This window comes from Ostrinia nubilalis, chromosome 10 (assembly GCF_963855985.1).
Source record: "Ostrinia nubilalis chromosome 10, ilOstNubi1.1, whole genome shotgun sequence".
Taxonomy (NCBI): domain Eukaryota; kingdom Metazoa; phylum Arthropoda; class Insecta; order Lepidoptera; family Crambidae; genus Ostrinia; species Ostrinia nubilalis.
The window spans coordinates 16,169,724-16,192,112 of NC_087097.1; the positions used below are offsets into that span (position 1 = coordinate 16,169,724).

The following is a 22,389-nucleotide window of genomic DNA, read 5'->3' on the forward strand; positions in this document are numbered from 1 at the left end:
TACCGTACAGTAAAATCCGGTCGGTACCGTACTCGGTAGCTGCAAGGCCACCACAGCCGAAACAGTAATGTGTAAATGTCACACACTCATTCTTTGTTAGGTACGAGGTATCATTATGTGAACATCTGTTGCTGAAAATTGTGGGTCCACATTGTATAACTGCCTAAATTGTAAGAGCTAATGTGAATGTGCTAATGTGGTTATGCAATAAACGATTGAGTATTGAAAATAAGTAAAATGTATGTCATAGGCGCTAGCTCTGGACGGCACGTTCTACCAGAAGTCCGGCATCATCTCGGGTGGCTCCTTGGACTTGGCCCGCAAGGCCAAGCGCTGGGACGAGAAGCACCTTTCACAGTTGAAGGCTAAGAAGGTATGTCTAACTTTTGCTTAAATTTTTGTGTGGCATAAAGAAACGCTAATCCGTGGCATCCGTAAAGTGGCAATGGGCAGGGCACGTAGTACGCAGAACTGACGGCCGATGGGGCAGCAAGGTGGAGTCCGATGGAGTGGAGGCCCGTGGAAATCGCAGCGTGGGACGTCCACCCACAAGGTGGACCGACGACCTGATAAAGATAGCAGGAAGGCGCTGGATGTAGGCCGCTACCAACCGTGCGATATGGAAGTCATTGGGGGAGGCCTATGTTCAGCAGTGGACGTTCTGTGGCTGAAATGATGATGATGATAAAAAATGCTTTAATTTCTAAACTTTTCGGCTATTTTTGCGGAAAAATATTTGACGATTGTCAGTACTATTTATTAGTCTATACAAATTAAGAAATTTTGACATTGACTTTTCGCAGGAAAAACTGACAGAAGAACTTCGCGAGTCGATGAAGAAATCGCGTAAGGAGTCGGAGCTGACGACGGTAGACTCACAGATCCGCGGTCTCGAGTCGCGTCTCAAGTACGCCATCACCGACCGCGACACCACGGTAATTTAATTATTCCTTTCCTTACCGGTTAACAATATATTGTTGGTCACTAATTCGGGATTGCTACCATGTACCTTAAATTTTGAGTTTCCGATATTTCGGCACAGTTGCAAGCGCCATGGTCATCGGAAAATTATTTTATTTCTTTCCTTTTTTTATTCCACTGATTTATCATTCAAAAATTTAACGGAATTCCGTTTTTGTTACAGTTGAAACAAATAAAAGCTCTCGACGCGGAGCTTGCAGAGCTTGAAAGGAAAATGGATAATTTTGGTGTAAGTAACTAATCATTTTTATCGAAAATGCTTTGTTTTCCAATTTTCACACCATAGAACCCTGATTCTATTTTATTTACTGTATACCTTTGTAAACACATACAATGTTGCTTTTACTGAGACACTTTGAAATTCAACAATTCCTATCTGAAATTCAATATTGCCAACGAAGTATTTTGATGTAAATTATACAACACAATGTCAACAGATTACGTTTCCTATATTCCTTTGTGATTTTCAGAAGAATCAATTTGCTTTGGATCAATGTGTAAACTAACTTGAAAAATTTAAACCCCCTTATTAATTAAAATTTTACACAAGCGTTGAACAATGGTTTAAAATGACATTTCCTTGCTAAACGTCGCTTTAAACAAATGTTCAACGAGCGTGTAACTTTAATTAGTAAGGGGGACGTATCCCCCTTACCAATAAAAAGTTACACAGTTGTTGATCACTGTTTTAAAATGTCATTTCCATACTAACGTCACTTTAAAACACTGATCAACGAGCGTGTAAGTTTTATTAGTAAGGGGGTATATAAATAAATTGCAGCCGCAAATCGAGAGCATCGAGCACACGATCCTGGAGCGCGACGCCAAGATCCAGCAGGTCAAGGAGAACATGAACAACGTCGAGGACGTCGTCTTCCGCGGCTTCTGCAGGGACATCGGCGTCGCCAACATCCGGTACCACTCACCAAATTATTATTTATTTCATAAATGGTCCGTGACCGTCACTTGGCATGGGGCACACTGGAAACCAGCGCCGTGGCTTTCATCACCGTGGGCTACGGCACATGCTGAGTGAGGTCCAGTTTCAGTGGGAATCTTGTTTGTGAGTTGGTGGCACTGCTCAGTTTACCGTTTTCGTTTTTCTTCCATTATTATGTGCCACTTATGTCTATGTATATTATTATGTTATTGCCTGTATTTGTGTGATGTCCATTGTAATAAATGTATCTTTATTTTTTTCAAAGTCCCATTTGCTGTCTATCACGGTTACAGATATCTATTTAGGAAAACCAAGGTTTTACTGTGTCATACGTTGGGGCACGCACATTATGTAGTTGCTGTTAAAGATGAATCATGCGTACGCCTTTAGGCAATGTGTGTGTGGCTCACGTACAAGTTATTAATCTGTGCATAACCATGATACATCAGTGGTCGCCTCGGCACGCGCAAGCGTGGACCCATTTGAACAAACTGTGACGTCACGACACGACGCTGCAATAACCGCGTCCCTTCCGTCCGCAGGCAGTACGAGGAGCGCGAGCTGCGCGCGCAGCAGGAGCGCGCCAAGCGCCGCATGGAGTTCGAGGCGCACATCGACCGCATCGCCTCCAACCTCGAGTTCGAGCGCTCGCGCGACACGCAGAGTGAGTACCCGCCTGCTGACGTAGCTGCAGGAGCCGCATGGAGTTCGAGGCGCACATCGACCGCATCGCCTCCAACCTCGAGTTCGAGCGCTCGCGCGACACGCAGAGTGAGTACCCGCCTGCTGACGTAGCTGCAGGAGCCGCATGGAGTTCGAGGCGCACATCGACCGCATCGCCTCCAACCTCGAGTTCGAGCGCTCGCGCGACACGCAGAGTGAGTACCCGCCTGCTGACGTAGCTGCAGGAGCCGCATGGAGTTCGAGGCGCACATCGACCGCATCGCCTCCAACCTCGAGTTCGAGCGCTCGCGCGACACGCAGAGTGAGTACCCGCCTGCTGACGTAGCTGCAGGAGCCGCATGGAGTTCGAGGCGCACATCGACCGCATCGCCTCCAACCTCGAGTTCGAGCGCTCGCGCGACACGCAGAGTGAGTACCCGCCTGCTGACGTAGCTGCAGGAGCCGCATGGAGTTCGAGGCGCACATCGACCGCATCGCCTCCAACCTCGAGTTCGAGCGCTCGCGCGACACGCAGAGTGAGTACCCGCCTGCTGACGTAGCTGCAGGAGCCGCATGGAGTTCGAGGCGCACATCGACCGCATCGCCTCCAACCTCGAGTTCGAGCGCTCGCGCGACACGCAGAGTGAGTACCCGCCTGCTGACGTAGCTGCAGGAGCCGCATGGAGTTCGAGGCGCACATCGACCGCATCGCCTCCAACCTCGAGTTCGAGCGCTCGCGCGACACGCAGAGTGAGTACCCGCCTGCTGACGTAGCTGCAGGAGCCGCATGGAGTTCGAGGCGCACATCGACCGCATCGCCTCCAACCTCGAGTTCGAGCGCTCGCGCGACACGCAGAGTGAGTACCCGCCTGCTGACGTAGCTGCAGGAGCCGCATGGAGTTCGAGGCGCACATCGACCGCATCGCCTCCAACCTCGAGTTCGAGCGCTCGCGCGACACGCAGAGTGAGTACCCGCCTGCTGACGTAGCTGCAGGAGCCGCATGGAGTTCGAGGCGCACATCGACCGCATCGCCTCCAACCTCGAGTTCGAGCGCTCGCGCGACACGCAGAGTGAGTAGCGGCGGGTGTCGCGTAGCTAGGGCGTTACCTGTTATGGGGCAATACCCTCCCTAAGTGAGCTGCCACACTGGCGGATTGCAAGCGTTTTAAAACGGAGCGACGACGCGGCGGAAACTTTGTGCATCCGCGGCGACACAGCGTAGACGCCGCGGATGCACAAAGTTTCCGCTGTGTCGCCGCTCCGCTTTGAAAAGGCCTCCGCTTGTCGGCCGTTTGGTGTAGTGGTTCAGAACGGACTACTATGCCGAGAGGTCCCGGGTTCGATTCCCGGCCGGGCAGAAATTGAAATGATGAATTTTAATTTCTGTGACGGGTCTGGGTGTAAATATGTATAATATGTATGTATTTAATAAAAAAAAAGTATATAAGTAGTATATCCGTTAAGCTAGCACCCATAACACAAGCATTGAGTTGCAGAGAGCAGAAATAACAGGAGTAGCAGCGCGCGTTTATTTCCATACAAAAAAATTTCGCCATTTCCTGAGGGGGACGAGGTAATGACATTTGTGTAACAGCTGATGGCGCTGAGACACTATCGATATTTTTGTCGATGAGAATCATTGCTCTATGGTTCATAGTCTATGGCTCGTTTAAAAAAATGATATGAATTAATTTATTATCCTACTAGCTTTCCGCCCGCGGCTTCGCCCGCGTGGAATTTTGTCTGTCACAGAAAAACTTTATCGCGCGCGTCCCTGTTTCAAAAACCGGGATAAAAACTATCCTATGTTCTTTCCCGGGACTCAAACTATCTCTATGCCAAATTTCATCAAAATCGGTTGCGAGGTTTAAGCGGGAAAGCGTAACAGACAGACAGACAGACAGACAGACAGACAGAGTTACTTTCGCATTTATAATATTAGTTGGGATTGGGATGGGAGATTCAACATTTCAGATCTCTATTTAAAGGAAAATACGCAAAAGTTTGGCATTTCTTCCCTAGCACGAATACGAATTGTGAAAGTTAAGAGTTATATGAAAAAAACTAAAAAGTCATTTATATAGGCTCTTAAAAAGCACTTTTACACGTCCCAGTATTAACCCTACCACCATTACCCTACACTACCCATGAAATAGGTACCTAATATTCTTATATACCAAACATGACCCACGGCCATACTCCCTTGGCAAAGGGGATCGACTATCAGCCTTAGGCCCGGTTTCCACCAAAGCAGAGCGGTACGGAGACGAGAGATGTACGACGAAGCTGGCAGGCTATTTCCACCAAAGCGGAGCGGAGAAGAGCGCAGCGGTGCTGAGACGAGAGGAGATGCGTGAGCTGTGCGTAGCTGTTAGCTGTCAGTCTATTGCTATCTATGAAATACCGCACCGCTCCGCACAACTCCACACCGCTCCGCTCTTCTCCGCACCGCAAGGCAGCGTCAAATTCTATAGAAAATCAAGTGCACCTGATTCTTCTCCTCTTGATTCATTTCCATCGAAGCGGAGGGGAGTGAAGATGTGCAAATAAGGGAATCTGATTGGATTCAAAAAACTTCTCTGCTCCACTCCGCCTTAGTGTATGAGCATTTTCATTTTGAGCATTCATGCTCTTTCAATATTCTTTATTACTTTAGCGTATGTGAAGGTACATAGAAGGTTAGTTCAATGTCGAAATTCAACTTTGAAAGATGGTACGGAACTCTGTTTTAATTTTCTTTTGTTCGGTTTATACGTAAAATTATTTACAGGAGAGAAGTAAATCTTTCTAACAATACAATCACCAAGTCGATGTCGATATCGATATTTCATATTGTGCTGTACCACACTAAAATTTCCGCTGGGTGGCCAGCGTATTGAAATAAAAATGTACACACTTTTGACTGACCATAATATGTAAAATAATGAAACAGGCAAATTCCACGAACATAATTAATTGTATTATTACAAACGTTTGGATATAGGATTTATTTACATTAATTAATTAATATATTGGCCAAAGCTGTTATTGGCATTCATACACACTAAACTTCTTTAAGTAAGATTTTCATATAATTACTTTGTATGTAATGTTGTTGGTATGCCTCATTAGATAAATAAATAAATAAATTTTCCAGACTGGCAAAAAAGGAAAGTGAGAAAAACTGAAAAACTTAATTTCAATTTTTATTTACGGTCAAAGTGATAAATGTGAAAATTATGAATAATCGCCGGTTATTATGAATAATTACCGCATGATTTGGTAAATGTGATTAATATGAGGTTATTTATGTGTGTATAAAACTAAATAGGCGGCATAGGGGTGGCTTATTATGCCAAATTATATTAATATCAAAACGTTCAAAAGTTTGGCTGTACAGGAGCATGTACACAAGATGTTGTTCTCTTTTATGAAATTTGTTAGTACTAAGGTTGAATTATTAAATAATCACTGTTAAATGTGACTAATTTATCACTTTTACCGCGACTGTCGGTAATTATTCATAATAACCGGTTATTATTAATATTTCAATTTATCACATTAACCGTAACAAGTACACTATCCTTAAAATATTACACAATTAGGAATTTTTGCTTTCCAGTCATTCCAGTGGCAACACTTCTAGAAATTTAGTTTTTTGCAAATTTAGTGTATTAATTAATGTGAAATAAATAAAATAATATTTACCGATGGAATGTAATGTTGTCCTTTTCAAGATTTGATGTTTCAGATCCCTTCTTACAATTAAAAACACTGCAATTCACCATTTTTATCGCAGCACGTTACTCTTCAATAGTGACATTTGGAATACATATGTCATTGGTGGCGCTGCAACTAGTTTTTATAAACTGAGTGAACCACTGGTCTACTTACATTGCTAGAGGGGATTGCCTGTCAGTTCCACTCCTGTTATTTCTGCTCTCTGATTGAGTTGCTTACTTTGGGGCTAGCTGGCGCTGTGTGAAATTGTCCAAAGATTTATTTATATTTATTTATTTATTTAATCCGCCAGTGTGGCAAGGCCCTTACAATTACCATTGCCCTATCTTAACGACTACCAGAAAAAAACAGCTTTCATCAAACCTCAAATTGTCAAATCGACCCACTATTGCCTCAATAATATCGTAGCCATAAAAGTTACGCGGTGTTCAGCAATGAGCGCGACGCGATGTCGCAAACTGGCGCGTGGGCCGCGAGCGAGGCTGATCACGCTCGTTGTATTAGCCGCGTCGCGCTCCTCGCTGATTTAGGACTCCGTCTCTGTACGGGCGGAATACAGTGGTAGTGTCTTAAGGCTATATTTCACCGGGACACCATGGCGGCGCAACCAGTCGCCGCTACGAACATAGTTACTCACCTGGTGTCCGTTTGGTTGCGCAAAGCTGAATACATTTTGTTGGTAGCCGACGACTGGTTGCGCCGCCCTGGTGTCCCGGTGAAATATAGCCCTTAGGGAATAGGGACTCTAGGCCCACTAGGGAGTTACATAGCTGCCTTCCTGACGGCATATCCCGGGTACGGGAGCGGTGCCTTACAACCACTGCCTTCCGCCCGTACAGTACATACGTCAATTATTGAGGTATGTACTTACTTTATAAAACTGTCAAAACGAAACTCTCCCATAGATTTTGTATGGCACTACAAGCAAGTGACGTTACTATTTTCTGAATTCAATTAAATTACTTTTTTCAATTACAATGGTAACAGTGTCTTTTAAAAAAAAATGTAATATCGAATTATTGGGGAATGGTGTCAAATCGTCTATTATTGCTGCCATAAGTTACGCGGTGTTCAGCAACGAGCGCGACGCGTTGTCGCAAACTGGCACGTAAGCCGCGAGCGAGGCTGATCACTAGAGATGGGTTATACTAGGTAAATTTGATACTAGGTGCACCTATTCCTAGTATTTATTAATACTCGATCCAAATACCTGTTCCACCTAGTACGTAGTAATTTAGCATACTTGACGCGACTAGTGCGGACTAATCCACGTAATATGCTTTAAAATACAATTTTCTTTGAAAAGATACAACCGTAGTATGAATAATGCAATTTGAAATTGAATAATAATTTTATTCCTCCCTTCATACTTCAACAGGCTTAGGATTGTCAACTTAAAAGTTGGCGTATTAGAAGATATCAATTTCATAAAAATATTTACTTATTTTTTCTTATTTACATGAATATGGTTTGACTACGTTTGTGTGCGTTTGCTTCGTCGCGCTCAAATTTGTTTGGTCAGTCAGAGACGGAGTGAATCTCTACGTTCGCACATAAGCTTAGCGAGAAATACTAGGTGCGCGTAATACACGACTACGGATTACGCAATAATAACCTCTATTAATTTGACAGTAGGGTCGGAAATCGTGTAATTTATAAAATACTAGCTTTCCGCCCGCGGCTTCGCCCGCGTGGAATTTTTTCTGTCACAGAAAAACTTTATCGCGCGCGTCCCTGTTTCAAAAACCGGGATAAAAACTATCCTATGTTCTTTCCCGGGACTCAAACTATCTCTATGCCAAATTTCATCAAAATCGGTCGCGAGGTTTAAGCGGGAAAGCGTAACAGACAGACAGAGTTACTTTCGCATTTATAATATTAGTTGGGACTAGGTGGATCAAGTATTTTAAAAATTAGAATAGGTGCCGCCTAGTACTGTAAAATACCTAGTGTGTGGATCTGTTCTAGTAAATACGTCTCATTTATACTGATCACGCTCCTCGCTGATTTAATACTCCGTCTCAAACGCAACTGTCCTCGGCAGAGAACGTGACTCGCTGGGAGCGCACGGTGCAGGACGGCGAGGACGAGCTGGAGGCCGGACGCCAGGCCGAGGCCAAGCAGCGCCAGGACATCGACCGCGAGCTCAAGCGCGCCGACGCCCTCAAGGCCGACCGCGCCGCCGCGCGCGCGCGCTCCCAGGCCGCCGACGACGCGCTCGAGAAGGTAAGATCGCTGGATGCAAGCGGGCGGTATAGAGCCCTAACCTAACCTATAATATGAATACTATTATAGGTTCTATTCAGGGTATTTATACACGTCCTAACATGGTTTAAAAGAATACAAAGGTACCTAAATATCTAATATAGTAACATTTTTATGAAGATACTAGCTTTCCGCCCGCGGCTTCGCCCGCGTGGAATTTTGTCTGTCATAGAAAAACTTTATCGCGCGCGTCCCTGTTTCAAAAACCGGGATAAAAACTATCCTATGTTCTTTCCCGGGACTCAAACTATCTCTATGCCAAATTTCATCAAAATCGGTTGCGAGGTTTAAGCTGGAAAGCGTAACAGACAGACAGACAGACAGAGTTACTTTCGCATTTATAATATTAGTTGGGAAGGAGACATGTAAAGTGTCTCATAAGGGCCACCTTTTCTTTTTTATTACATATTTATTATATTTTGACGTTCATAAGTGCCACTTGTGTGTGTCCTGTTAGCCCCTCGCACTAAGCTAAATATGCTTGTGTCAGGCAGGAGTGAGCTCACCACAACAGTCGAGCGGCGGCGGGGACCGAACCCGCGTTCCCCGGATCACGAATCGGCCAGTCCGACTCCTCCGGAAACAAAGTAGCAGATGAACTCGCCAGAGATGGAGCCGATAACCCTCAAATCGGCGTAGAACCGTTCTGTGGCATTACCAAACAACGAGCCACCACGCTACTAACCGCCCTCTGCAAACAAGAGGCTATTGAGTAGTGGAAGTCTACATCGGGACAAAAACACTCAAAAGCACTCATTCAGGGATATAGCAACAAAGTAACTGAGGAACTGCTAAAGTTCAAAAGATACAAAGCCTGTGCAGTGACTAGAATACTGACCGGCCACTGCAAACTAAACAAACATTAATCGAACATGAACATGACCGAGGAAACTCTGTGCAGATTCTGCCATACAGAAGAAGAAACGGCCATGCATGTTCTTTGCTCATGCTTCCCGCTTATGAGCAAAAGAAGTATCCATCTCGGGCGACACATCATGCACCCGGATGAGATAGCAGATATCACGCTCCAAAGAATCTGAAAATTTACAGACTCAACGGGACTAAGCAGTGAACTCTAAAGACAAGGGCTGCCACAATAGATCAAACCTGGTCGAGTTGGCGCAAATAAAGGCCCAAAAACCAATAATAATAATAATAAGCGGGCGGTAGTTTGAGGCCCCTGAAACGGCAATTGAAACGTAAAAACGGTGGGCTGAGTGTGAGTTTACATCAAACGCGCTCACTAGTAAAAAATGTTTGAAAATTGTAGTTTTTGAACGTTTCCCGCTACCGGGGCGCTGTACAATCCGTCATACGTTATTGTCATTTTTTGATGCGTTCACTTGTAAGCGCGTGTGTTGGCGCTTCTCGGGTCCTCGGGCATCTTCGACATCGATCGGCCATCATCGTCTCCGCGCGAGGCGCCGGCACACTCCGTACGTGCCCGACGCCCACTCAGCCTCACGACCGTCACCGGTGTCAGACGCGGCCCTCCCACGTAGGCGCGAACTAGCGATATATTTTACAATATTATACCTATGAAATACAGTCCGCCTTTAATTTATATATCTGAAGTCTAGTCAGACCCTAACAGCGTGTGAGCGCGTTTTGATGTAAACTCACACTAGGCCCTCGGGTGAAAAAATCAGAAAAGTGAGAAGTGACCAATAATATGATATCTATCACGCATTGACAAAAACATCAACTAATGTGAAGCTGAAAGGTGACAGCTCTATATGACGTCATCGACCGCATCGGTGGGGACAAGTGACTACATTCGGACTGGACTCTCATTTTGTTTTTTGCGTCTTCAGTTTTAACCGTTATGCTTCAACCACTCCAACGCGTGCATAGGCCAATGACAGGTCGCTCGGACTGTCATGGGTCGCGCGACACATAAACGACAAAATTGTGATTGTTATTTCGAACCGTAAATCGTGTTTCTGTAAGCTGTTGATATTTCGGGGAAAACCAATGAAACTCGGAAATATTATATTAACAAACGTATTATATTCCAGACTTCATACATTTACAGGAAGAAAGATGGCGAGAGAAAGAAAAAATGCTGCCAACATGAAACGTCAAAACAAACAATAAAGCCAACATAAATAATAGGGATGTTTCCTGGGTCAAAAAGCAAGAGTTTTAACTAGTCCGTCAGTTAACTTAGCAAAAAATACTCTACACGTATTTTTCACTTTTTCAAACTAATGAAAATTTGAAGAGATAAAGCGCGCCAAAGTTCATAAGAAGAGGCCCGTGACGTCAATGTGTGCATAAAAGTGCCGCACGTTGTGACGTCGTGCGGAACTTCAACGCACCATAACTATGTAATTATTTGTTAGATTGACAAATAAAAATATGTGTCCAATATTTTTTGATATTAAACATGACGGACTAATAAATTTTTTTAGGAAACTAGCCTATTAAATGGTTGCGTTCTCATTTACCAACATAAGCGAATGTTTTTCGCAGGCGCGTAAAGAGGTGCAGACGCTGCAAAAGGAAGTGGCCGGTATTCAGAAGCAGATCGCCGCCACTGAGGCGCGCATCGAGAGCAAGCGCTCCGACCGACACAACATCCTGCGGCAGTGCAAGGTGAGACTGATTGCTCGGAGGCTTGAAGGGTAGCCTGAGGCTTAGTGTGAGCTTACATCGAAAGTCCTCACTAATGAGCGTGTTAAAAAAAATGAAAATTTTAGTTCTTGACAGTTTCCGCTGGAGGCGCTGTACAATCCGTCACATATTTAATGTGATTTTTTTACTCGCTCACTTGTGAAGACGGTTGATGTAAACTGACACTAAGCCCTTTGAATAGTATCATTAGCCTTAACACTTAACAAGAAGTGTTTCGTTTAAAATCATGTTTTTTTAATTGTCATTATTACGTAGAATTTAAGCTTATTGAAGTGGGTTGAAAAAAAGTTTACTTTCATCAATGAAATCGATCCCGTGGCATCTTACAGCAGCTGAGCGTTTTTGAAAAAAATCTACCAGTATACAATTACGAAATGGCAATTTGATATTTCGTTTTATTTTCGTCGTTTTTGGTCATGCGACACCACTTTCAATTTAATTTCAATTGAAACTTTTTTAATATTAGATCCACAAGCGATTCTTTTAGAACAAGTGAGGTTGCTAAATTACCTTCGAATAGCTGGCACGATCAACAGCGAAAGATGAGCTTTATTTATGTGGTAGCTTCTTTAGACATTCCTGAGGCTACATTTGCAAGCACGAAACTGGCGGGGCGACGCGACGTTCGACCGACCGACCGCCCCGCCCATTTCGTGCGCGTCACCATATACTGTCATGTTGTTGTATGCATCGCCATTCGCCGCGCCGCCCTGCTGTCGCAATCACTCGGCCCGTCGCCCGTTTCATGCCCGCAGACTAAGAGCGTTTTCTCATTAGGGCGTTAGAAGCGCGACAGCAGCGCGGCAGCGGCGTTTTTATAATATGAAGTCATGCATCCGCTGTCACATAGTATGAAATTTTCGGCAGTGCGTCTGTTGCGCGTTTGTCGCGCTGCTAAATCGCCCAAATGTGAAAGCGCTCTAAGGGCTCTGCCAGAAGTTCCATGTGATCTAACATCGTATACTGCTGGCTACAGATCGACGACATAATGATCCCGCTGCTGGAGGGCAGCCTGGACGACACGGCCGACCAGGAGTCCGAGCCCTCCTCCGCCTCCACCACGCAGCAGTACAACCGCGACTCCAGGTACCGACCGTCTGTCGTTATTCATTCCACCGGTTTGTAGTTTTGGGCCTCAGAATACAGAACAAACCAGGAGTGTTAGATTACATTTATACGCGGAAACTTGTTTATTTATTTATTACACAACAAGTAACAATCACAACTAGATCATCACTCAAAAAACGTGTACACACAGCATGGTTAAAATATTGCGTAAACAGTATTATATTAACAGTATTAAATATAGTAAATAGGTAGGTAATACAAAATAAGTAGGTAACGTTACTTAGTTATGTCAAAGTAATACCCGAAGAGGAAGCGCAGTTGAGGATCTTTTTGACGTTGCGACGGAATCGGACGTGCTTAGGCTCAAAAATATCGAGATCCAATGATATCGATGTGATGACTTGTGTCCAAAATACTTCTATAAATAAATAAAATATCATTGGACATTTCACACTACTCTTCTAGTCCCAAACTAAGCAAAGCTTGTACTATGTGTACTAGACAATGGATATAAACATACTTAAATACTTTTTTTTTTTAAATACAGTACATTATACATAATAACACCCAGACCCGTCACAGAAATTAAAATTCATCATTTCAATTTCTGCCCGGCCGGGAATCGAACCCGGGACCTCTCGGCATAGAAGTCCGTTTCGAACCATTACACGAAACGGCCGGCCGAATAATAAATACATATTCGTAAAAAAAGTTTTATTACATTACTGCAACCAAACTTAGCACATATTCAGTAGCATGCGGTTTTGTCCAGGATCCGCGTGAACTACCGCTCGCTGCCGGAGAGCCTGAAGGACCTGGAGGAGCCCGACGAGATCAAGCGCAAGGCCGACAAGCTGCAGAAGGCCATCAACGCGCTTCAGAACACCGTCGACAAGATACAGGCGCCCAACATGAGGGTACGCTGCTGTGACAGTGATGAGTGTTTTATTTCTTGTAGAAATTAGTGGTGCCACTGTCCTCTGGACTGGCTGCTGTCATAACATTTTTGTTCCTATTTGATTTTCGCCATTTTGGTGCTGTAGGCCATACTGTAGGCAGATACGAGTGTTCATGGAACTAAAATTATAAGATAAGGTACGTCAAAATTAGTTCTCGGGACACTCGTAGTGACGCTTCAAATTGGCACACAAAATTAGCTGTCATTTGTATAAGACAGCCTGTCCGGCCGGTGCCCCGATTGCGCTAAATATTTTCAACTGCAATGCAACTGGACGACGAAGGAACATCAGCTGTTTTAACAAATCCGTACCGCGGTGTCGTTTTGACAGCTAGTTCAAACGATGCTGTATTATAAATGGAACGCAACTGCGCCTTAGAGTAAAAGCTGACGGAAAGCTACTTTATCTCAAACGCAAGTCAAACGCTTCACAAACATTTGTTGTGTTTTAGTAAGTAGTTTCAAAAGTAAGGTGATCGGACTTTTATTGAAAAGTGCATTAATCCATTGTTCCGTATTTGTTGCGTGTGAACCGCGATACCGAATTGCACTTCAGCTGGAATAAAAACGGAGTGTGACTGGAGTGTGGACTAGAGATAACATGCGAATAAATTGGAGACATTACCAATTAGCATAATCGGGGCTTTGTAGTGGAGATCGGATGACCTTCACGATGAGGCTGTGGTATTCGTCCACTGTGCGTTGTCTGACGTGCTTTATGACGTGTCGCAGGCGATGCAGAAGCTCAACGAGGTGCGCGAGAAAGTGAGCGCCACCAACGAGGCTTTCGTCGTGGCGCGGAAGCGCGCGCACAAGGCCAAGCTTGCCTTCGAGAAGGTACGCCATCTTAACTTCAAATTTATCAACTCATGAAACTCGTTTATTAATTATGCAAGTAGGCTTTCAAAAAACACTTTTAGGCTAAGAACTCATGGCGCAATTTTCACCCGCGCCCGCGGCGGTTGTGGAATTGCGGTTTTATTTCAAAACTCACGGGACCGGCGGGCGCGGGTGAAAATCGCGCCGTGAGTTCTACGCGTCCCAGTATTAACCCTACCACTGCTTACCAGTGCTGACGAGTAGCAGCGCAAAAAACTCAGCACTATTTTGTCAGACTTTAAAATATAAATATTTATACGAGCTAGGCAGTTAAGCATTCCAAACATTTTTATCTTTTAAATAATCATCGACTTTATAGTAGCTCTTTTTCATTATGGTACTTTTAAATACGTTTTGAATGCAACGAAATAGAATCATTGTAAATTGAACTCATTTAATTATCCTCGTCGTAAACGGGTTACAAATGAATATAGATTTGATCAAACTTGCCTCCCACAGGTAAAGAAGGAGCGACACGACAAGTTCATAGATTGCTTCGAGCACGTGGCCAACGAGATAGATGCCATCTACAAGGTATGTACAATATTATTACACGCTAACTTTATCAGTGCTACGTGTGTGCCACCGAATATAGTCCGAATATTTGTCGTAAATGTCACTGTAGTTATAGATCGTTTCATCCACAAAAACGCGCCCCACCATTTTTTGGTCGAGGGAAGAGCGGGGTGCAGGGAGTCTGATCCGAGCAACCCGAGCGTCATTATTGTAGTGTGCATGTGCACTCATGGATGATTTAGCGTGTACCGATAACACTCAAACATTAGCGGAAGAATGGTGGGGCGCGTCTTCGTGGATGAAACGATCAAAATAAAGGCCAAGGCCAGCATGAATTGGATTTTATTGTCACTAATAATAATAATAAATAATAAAAATGCTTTATTTCCTCACCACAACAATCATTACAATATTTTTAATACAATTTAGACTTATAGTAGAATTCGATTATTGTGGGAGACTGATGCCTAAACTAAGCTAAAAGAAGCTTGTATTTCAGGTCATCAGGCCCCCTCCACAAACCAACTTCCCAAAAAAATACATCTATACTAATATTATAAAGAGGAAAGATTTGTAACTATTTTTGTATGTTTGTAATGAATAGGCTCAAAAACCACTGAGTGGATCTTGATGAAACTTTACAGTATTGTTGTTCATAATCCAGAATAACACATAGGCTACAACTTACGACGATCTGTGACAAACGAAACTTCACCCGTGCGAAATCGTGGGCGGAAAGAAGTATTATATAAATATAGAAAAAAGAAAACAAAGTATAAAGATAGATACAGGTTATTGCAATAATCAGTTTTACAGTGTCAAAAGCAGAAACAGTTACACTCAACTCGCTTGTTTAAATACGTCTAAAGTGGTACATTTAATAGCATTTCTGTTTCATTATAATTTAGAGTATTCAGCCATTCAGAAGTTAACACTTTACATTTCACTTTCGTTAGCGGGTATATTGTAAGAATTTTATTGATTTTATTATAAAGGAATCCGCCAAGATAGCAAAAGAACTTCTGTGAAAAAGATGTTGAGAACTTGTGAGTTCGTCGGTCCACTGGCAGTTGACGCCTACGTGGTGAACTTTTAGAGGGGTTTTTGTAAGGGACAAGGATGTGCTGCTTGAGCACTATATGCAATATAAACAGTTGGCGCACTGTTAGGACCTTAGCTTGGGTATACAATTGGAACGTGGGATGTCTATATGTGTGAAAGTAGGAGACCTTGAGAATAGCTCGTTGCGTTCTCTCAAGATCAATGAGGTTTGTTTTGGGCGAGCCTCCCCAGGCAGTGATGCAGTAAGTAATCAGTGACTGCACTAGTGCAAAGTAGACCGATTTGCGCACGAACTCATCAGCAACGTGTCTCAGAGTTCTAAAAACATAAATCATTTTTCTGAGTAATGTTGATCATCAGTGTGGAAATCATTGGGGGAGGCCTATGTTCGGCAGTGGACGTCATATGGCTGAAATGATGTTGATGAATGTGGGAAGTGCCTGGATGCGAGCGGCGCGGGACCGGTCTTTGTGGAAATCCTTAGAGGAGGCCTTTGTCCAGCAGTGGACGTCTTTCGTCTTTTCGAACGAATGTGGATGTTAATTCCCGGGGTGTTCCTCCAGGCGCTGGCCATGAACCAGTCGGCGCAGGCGTTCCTGGGGCCCGAGAACCCGGAAGAGCCGTACCTGGACGGCATCAACTACAACTGCGTGGCGCCCGGCAAGCGCTTCCAGCCCATGTCCAACCTCTCCGGCGGAGAGAAGACCGTCGCCGCGCTCGCGCTGCTCTTCGCCATACACAGGTAGATATCCACCAAGTAGCCACGCTGCATACATGATAGAGGCGCGACGCTCCCACAACGTGTGGTGTCTTGGGTCTGGGCTGGGGTGGTAATAAAATACAGAATACTTACAAACCGCCGTGCGCGCACGTCCGCAAGGATCTGCGGTCGGTCGAGTAATGACCGCCAGCAGATTGCACGCAATGAGGGCTATCGTTTTAGCGCTCACCAGTTAGCGCCACTGTAGAGTAAGGTCCTGTCACTTGCTAGTAGCGAAGACAGTGGCACCAACTGGTGAGCGCTAAAGTGGTAGGAGGACTATCGCATTTGCACTCATCAAGATGGCGCCACTGTAGAGTAAGGTCCTGTCAATCGCTAGGGGTGCCAACTGTTGAGTATAAAAACGATAGCCCTCATTAGTACGTCACACAGAACAAGACAACATCAGATGGATACGCTTACGATCATTTCCATAAGCGGAACAATTTTATTTGAGTTTACTAAGAATACACTAGCCCAGCAATCGTCAACCTTTGGACGTTAAAGATGAAAGGGGCAAAAGTAACGATTAAAAAAAGTTTCACTAAAAATATTGTTGTTATATTTAACAAGGTCGTGGTTGAGTTATTGCCCTCTCTGAAGAATTTATGATTTATCAGACGTTTTGATTTAAAAAAATAACTTTAATTTTAACTGAGAGGTTGCATCTTTACCTACTAAAGAGCTGGCGGGTGGGAGTGTAAACATGTTTTAACGTCAAAGTTCACTGAGATAAGTTATAGAGAAGTGCAGCCTATCTCACCAGCGCAGCTGGCATGTGATTTTGTTCAAAATATATGTATCCATTAATAAATTAAAATTATTGTCAAATGTCGTTTCCCAGTTATCAACCGGCGCCATTCTTCCTTCTCGACGAGATCGACGCGGCGTTGGACAACACCAACATCGGCAAGGTGGCGTCGTATATTCGCTCCAAGCGCGGCAGCCTTCAGACCATCGTCATCTCGCTCAAGGAGGAGTTCTACGGCTGCGCCGACGCGCTCGTCGGGATATGCTCAGAGGTAAGCCAATATAGCTACGAAGGCACATTGGCCATAAGGCCCTTTTCACATGTCCCGGTTGCCGGCTAACCGGCGCCGGGTACCCGGTGGTGAAGTGTATGGGCATGGTACGTAGCTTTCACATGTACCGGCGTAATTAATCCGGCATTAATTACGCCGGTACAAGTGCCGTACCCGGCGCCGGTTAGCCGGCAACCGGGACATGTGAAAAGGGCCTACCACTTGCTTGTTGCTTACTTTGGGGCTAGATGGCGCTGTGTGAAATTGTCCAAAGTTAAATAAATTAAATTAATATTATACAGGGTGTTTGGCGCATCGTGTGCCAAATTTATTTGGCGGATAGAATGGGTCATTTCCTATATTTTCAGCCCCCATAACACGTTCCATGCCAGGCGGCTACTTTTATATGAATTTTTTAGTAATTTCACCAAAATACCCAAATCGCATCATTTAATTTCGATTTAAAAAAAACTACTAGGCGTAGCCTCAAAGTAAACATTTTGTTTTGACGTGCTTTGATGTAGAGTTGCATCAAATTTAAATTTACTGTCAAATATCATCTAGTTTTTTTTAAATTCAGCTTTGAAGTTTTCCGAAAAGTTAAAAATGGACTGAACATTTAAGTTAACATGGCTATAATAAAAAAATTAAAAGAGATAGCGATCTTCGGATTTTATCAAAACTTCTCTAGTCTATCCCCAGTCAAACGGTATACTAATCTTGTTTAAATAATAACAACAACTTCACAAATTCCTTAAATTAGTGCATTGACTCTACTCGGAATGATATTCAAATTTTGAAGTTTGAACCTTTTTTTTACTTTACAATAAGTTCAAAGCAGGTAAAAACTTAACAAAATATTTACTCTGAGGCTACGCCTAGTAGTTATTTTTTTAAATTGAAATTAAATGATGCGATTTGGGTATTTTGGTGAAATTACTAAAAATTAATATAAAAGTAGCCGCCTGGCATGGAACGTGTTATGGGGGCTGAAAATATAGGAAATGACTCATTCTATCCGCCAAATCATTTTGGCACACGATGCGCCAAACACCCTGTATAATTTTAGCGATTTGCTGTCAAAAATACCTGCTTTGTCTTGCATAAAAAAAAAGATTCCCATTGGTTATGCTTCTCTGTCAAATTAAGGAATCGAATAAAAACTGAACTGTAACAATTGTGACGTCAATTTTTCTTGCAGCCTGCGGACTGCCTCGTGAGTGACGTCATCACCCTCAGCCTGGAGAACTACGACGACTGAACCATAGGATAGAAATAAATTAATTTTAACATGAATTTTACAATAATATTACGAATACGATTAGTGCATTCCCGTCGACTTCATTCATCCCGTCGACACCATTAATTGTTAAGTTTCTGACATACAATCTAATGACGTTTGTAAGCAGCGTTTTTTATTTTGGCCGTTCCTCTACGTTGAATGTTATTACCTACTCATATAACATTTACACTGATATCTCTTGCATAATATTTGTTAACTATGAGAATCAGGAGATATGAATAAAAATTAGCCAAGTGCGTGTCGTGCCACGCGCATTGTAGGGTTCCGTAGTTGTCCGTCGTTATAGATGACCCACGCTGAACTGTCCCACCAAACTCAATGACAGGGGGGCGCTACCGTCGTTCAACTATATGGTTTCCAACATGGCAAAAATCGGAACCAGCGATCCGGCATTGACGGTGGCGCCCCACTGTCAATGTCATGGATAGGACAGTTCAGTATTTTGGAACTATACACTTACGGGGCCGGAAATCGGGCCTTTGTTATAAAGTGATCCCTTAAGTAAGACCTAAGGTGTCCCTTAGGTGTTGGTGAAAACGAAGTTCCTGTTAGGTATTGCCTAATATTTCATAGGGGTCACTTAAAAATTAGGGATTGTGTAAACGGGCATTACAACATTTACAACCCCGATTACGGTATAGTTCCAAAATTCTGAACTGTCCTATCCATGACATTGACAATGAGGCGCCACCGTCAATACTGGATCGCTGGTTCCGATTTTTGCCATGTTGGAAACGATTTAATTGATCGATTTTAGCGCCCCCCTGTCATTGAGTTTGGTGGGACAGTTCAACGTGGGTCATCTATAATTTTTAACGTCTTTAATCCAGACGCGCTTCATCGATTCTGCGATACGATTGGTCATAACAGCTGACGTACGCTGTTTTGATTACTATGCTGACCAATCGTATCGCAGAATCGATGAAGCGCGTCTGGATTGGAGACGTTAAAAATTACCGTAACCGGGGCTCTGATTACAACAACAATGCTATGCTAACAATCACAGATTAGAGAGTATGTCTAACCACAGAGTAATAATAAGTACTGCCCCCTTAGACAAAACGCACTTTTTGATCGAATCGAAAATCGAATCCGTCAAAACTCCATACAAAAAAGGGGCTTTTCGACTGGTTTGCGATTATAATTTGCACTTTGTCTAGACCCACTGGTCTAACTAACAATGCTCTTTTCTGCTGAACGCAGCCACATGATATGGGCATTTTTTAGCCGTCTTCAAAAAAGGAGGAGGTTATCAAGTGACGTTTACCATTTTTTAAGAACTGCACAGTGACAGTAGAAAGAAATTCTAAAAAAGGACGCCATTTTACTTACTAAGCGCTCTATTTTCCGCAAAACGCCCCCATTGATATAAAAAAAAAGTTATGCTGTCAATATGACAGATGTCAAAAGTTAATTGTTGATTTGATTACTTTCGATTTCCATGTTTTGGTAGAAATGTAAAAGAATCGATTTGTCTAGCCTTGCGAAGTTAATATGAGTCGATTTGTCTAGCCTTGCGAAGTTAATATGAGCGGCGACCGAAGTCCGGGAAGTCCATTAGACATCGGCGACACCGAACAAGCGGTTCTAATGGATCCTATTGACCACGAAAGGGCAAGGTACCCTTACTGCATAGTTTGGACTCCTATCCCTGTTTTAACGTAAGTTTTTCGTGCTAATAATATTTATTTGCCTCAGTCAACTGTAAAAGTTTGTTGATTCTTTGCGAAGTTTTGATATGCAGTACCGATAATCTAAATAATGTGATAAAAATGTATAATATTTTTCTAAGTAGATGGATCTTCCCCTTCCTTGGCCACATGGGCATTTGTATGTCCAACGGTGTGATCCGAGACTTTGCTGGGCCATACTTCGTGTCGGAAGACTTGATGGCGTTTGGCAATCCCACCAAGTACTGGCAGCTGACCCCGCAGAAGGCGAGCAACGGCCAGTCCGGCTGGGACGCTGCTGTTGCTGAGGCTTCAGAAATATATAAAAAGAGAATGGTGAGGATATGTAGTTGACCATTTCATTTTTAAAATTGCTGTTTAAACAAGTTTGATAAGGTAGGTAGATTTTGTTTATTTAAAAATATTTTCTTGTACATCTTTATTTTTTTTATTTTTTATTTTTTTATGTGATAGGAGGCAAACGAGCTTCTTACTTAATAGTTTTCTGCATCATAAACATATTTATTAATCATTGCTTTATTGCTATTTTAAAGATTGTCTTAATTGTTTTTCCAGCATATCATATTTTATGACAACTGCCACTCCCACGTGGCCACCGCGCTGAACATCATGAACTATGATGGCTGCAAGAATTGGAACATGGTGAAACTAGCACTCTACATGATTCCCTACTCAAGATATGTTAGGTGGGTATTTGCTAGACATTGTACTTTTAACAATCACATTTACATAATGAATATTAATTTTTATTGAAAACAAATGGCCATATTTACAATTTAAATTAAGTTAATTTTGGAATTTGTCAATTGTAGTAGGTTTGTTGGCATATTACCAGTAAAATAAATGTTTTAATTTTCAGTTTTGGGGCATTTCTCAAGACTTGGCTTCCCTTCCTCATCATAGTGGCTTTCATTTGTGGTCTTGCAGCACTCATATAGACTGTCTTTGGAATTGTTGGTGACTTGAATACCAGGTGCTCTATAGAGGGGATGGTGACTGGAAGTGATGATGGTTTCAGATCTTGTTGTTTTGGTCAGTCAGCACAATTTCTACAAAGTCTAAAATACCTAAATGGACCTCTTTAATAGGAAACATAAGTGATGTAATTTACAATATCTACTTTAAAATCAGTTGTTTTTAGTCTCATCAAATTAAGAATTGTATGCTGAACATGATTCATAGTCAAAAAGGTTTTCTTCCACTCTTATAGAACTGATTTTTAATTCCCCAAACAATAAGTTATATCTAGGTATTATATTTTGTTACCAGATTATTATTATTAAAAAGTTATTACTAACTCACATTTTTAGTTAATAATAAACAATTTTTATGATTTAAAATTTTATTTACACCTTTGTCTTAAATAGCTAATTTACAATCTGTTCATATTAACTTCTTGTTGGTAGTATTAATTATGAATGTTATGTATTCCCAGTACTGATAAAACCATAATGTTTTTGATAGCAATTTCTTACCAGTTTTGTATGACTCGTATAGATTTTATTTATGTGGACTGGAAACATTGAAAACAGGACACTTCCCTCACTTGAAATGGGGGGACAATTCAGTGAACATTGGTTGGTTACATCAAAATAAAGTAAAAAAAGAAATAAAATAATAATATAAAATGAAAAAAAGAAATAAAATAATAATATAAAATGATACACTAGACTAGCTACACAATATTGTGACTTAAATCAAAGTTTACATCACTATTTTCTTCTAGATTAATTTTTAGTGCATTTCTACAGTACACAGTAATGGTACATATCATAGCAGTACATACCTCTAAAACTACAGGCTGTATTGTTGAGTAATTTAAATAACAAATATTAAGTCCTTGTGTAAATTCTGGTGTTTCAGTTAGTTACCTCCACTTATTGATAGAATATATTTTGATTTAACAACAAATTTACAAATTAA

General features: G+C 42.5%; 2 protein-coding genes and 1 long non-coding RNA gene across 4 annotated transcripts in view; 2 read left to right on the plus strand and 1 right to left on the minus strand.

The window, feature by feature from the left end:
- LOC135075364 (structural maintenance of chromosomes protein 1A) overlaps positions 1-18,877 on the plus strand; it is a 39,437-nt gene extending 20,560 nt beyond the window's left edge. The window contains exons 13-26 of the mRNA XM_063969811.1: positions 251-373; positions 804-935; positions 1,145-1,210; positions 1,763-1,896; positions 2,464-2,585; positions 8,350-8,531; positions 11,046-11,168; positions 12,184-12,293; positions 13,048-13,192; positions 13,966-14,070; positions 14,572-14,646; positions 16,254-16,432; positions 17,295-17,472; positions 18,674-18,877. Of these exons, the coding sequence (XP_063825881.1) occupies positions 251-373; positions 804-935; positions 1,145-1,210; positions 1,763-1,896; positions 2,464-2,585; positions 8,350-8,531; positions 11,046-11,168; positions 12,184-12,293; positions 13,048-13,192; positions 13,966-14,070; positions 14,572-14,646; positions 16,254-16,432; positions 17,295-17,472; positions 18,674-18,733 (1,734 nt within the window). The 3' untranslated portion in view covers positions 18,734-18,877. The remainder of the gene's footprint in view (positions 1-250; positions 374-803; positions 936-1,144; positions 1,211-1,762; positions 1,897-2,463; positions 2,586-8,349; positions 8,532-11,045; positions 11,169-12,183; positions 12,294-13,047; positions 13,193-13,965; positions 14,071-14,571; positions 14,647-16,253; positions 16,433-17,294; positions 17,473-18,673) is intronic.
- A 1,319-nt stretch (positions 18,878-20,196) lies between these two features.
- On the minus strand, positions 20,197-20,367 carry LOC135075354 (uncharacterized). The gene is made up of 2 exons (XR_010258014.1): positions 20,289-20,367; positions 20,197-20,255 (listed from the first exon to the last, which is right to left on the minus strand). It is a non-coding gene; the product is annotated as an uncharacterized LOC135075354 (long non-coding RNA).
- On the plus strand, positions 20,263-22,315 carry LOC135075353 (transmembrane protein 222). Of its 2 annotated transcripts, none has more exons than XM_063969791.1 (4): positions 20,263-20,436; positions 20,568-20,781; positions 21,022-21,152; positions 21,326-22,315. In XM_063969791.1, exons 1-4 carry the CDS (start codon positions 20,303-20,305, stop codon positions 21,402-21,404), a joined length of 558 nt encoding a protein of 185 aa, XP_063825861.1. In that variant the 5' UTR covers positions 20,263-20,302; the 3' UTR covers positions 21,405-22,315. The 2 variants fall into 2 exon arrangements, with proteins under 2 accessions (XP_063825861.1, XP_063825863.1); XM_063969793.1 differs by having other exon boundaries at positions 20,571-20,781.
- The last annotated feature ends 74 nt before the right edge of the window (positions 22,316-22,389 follow it).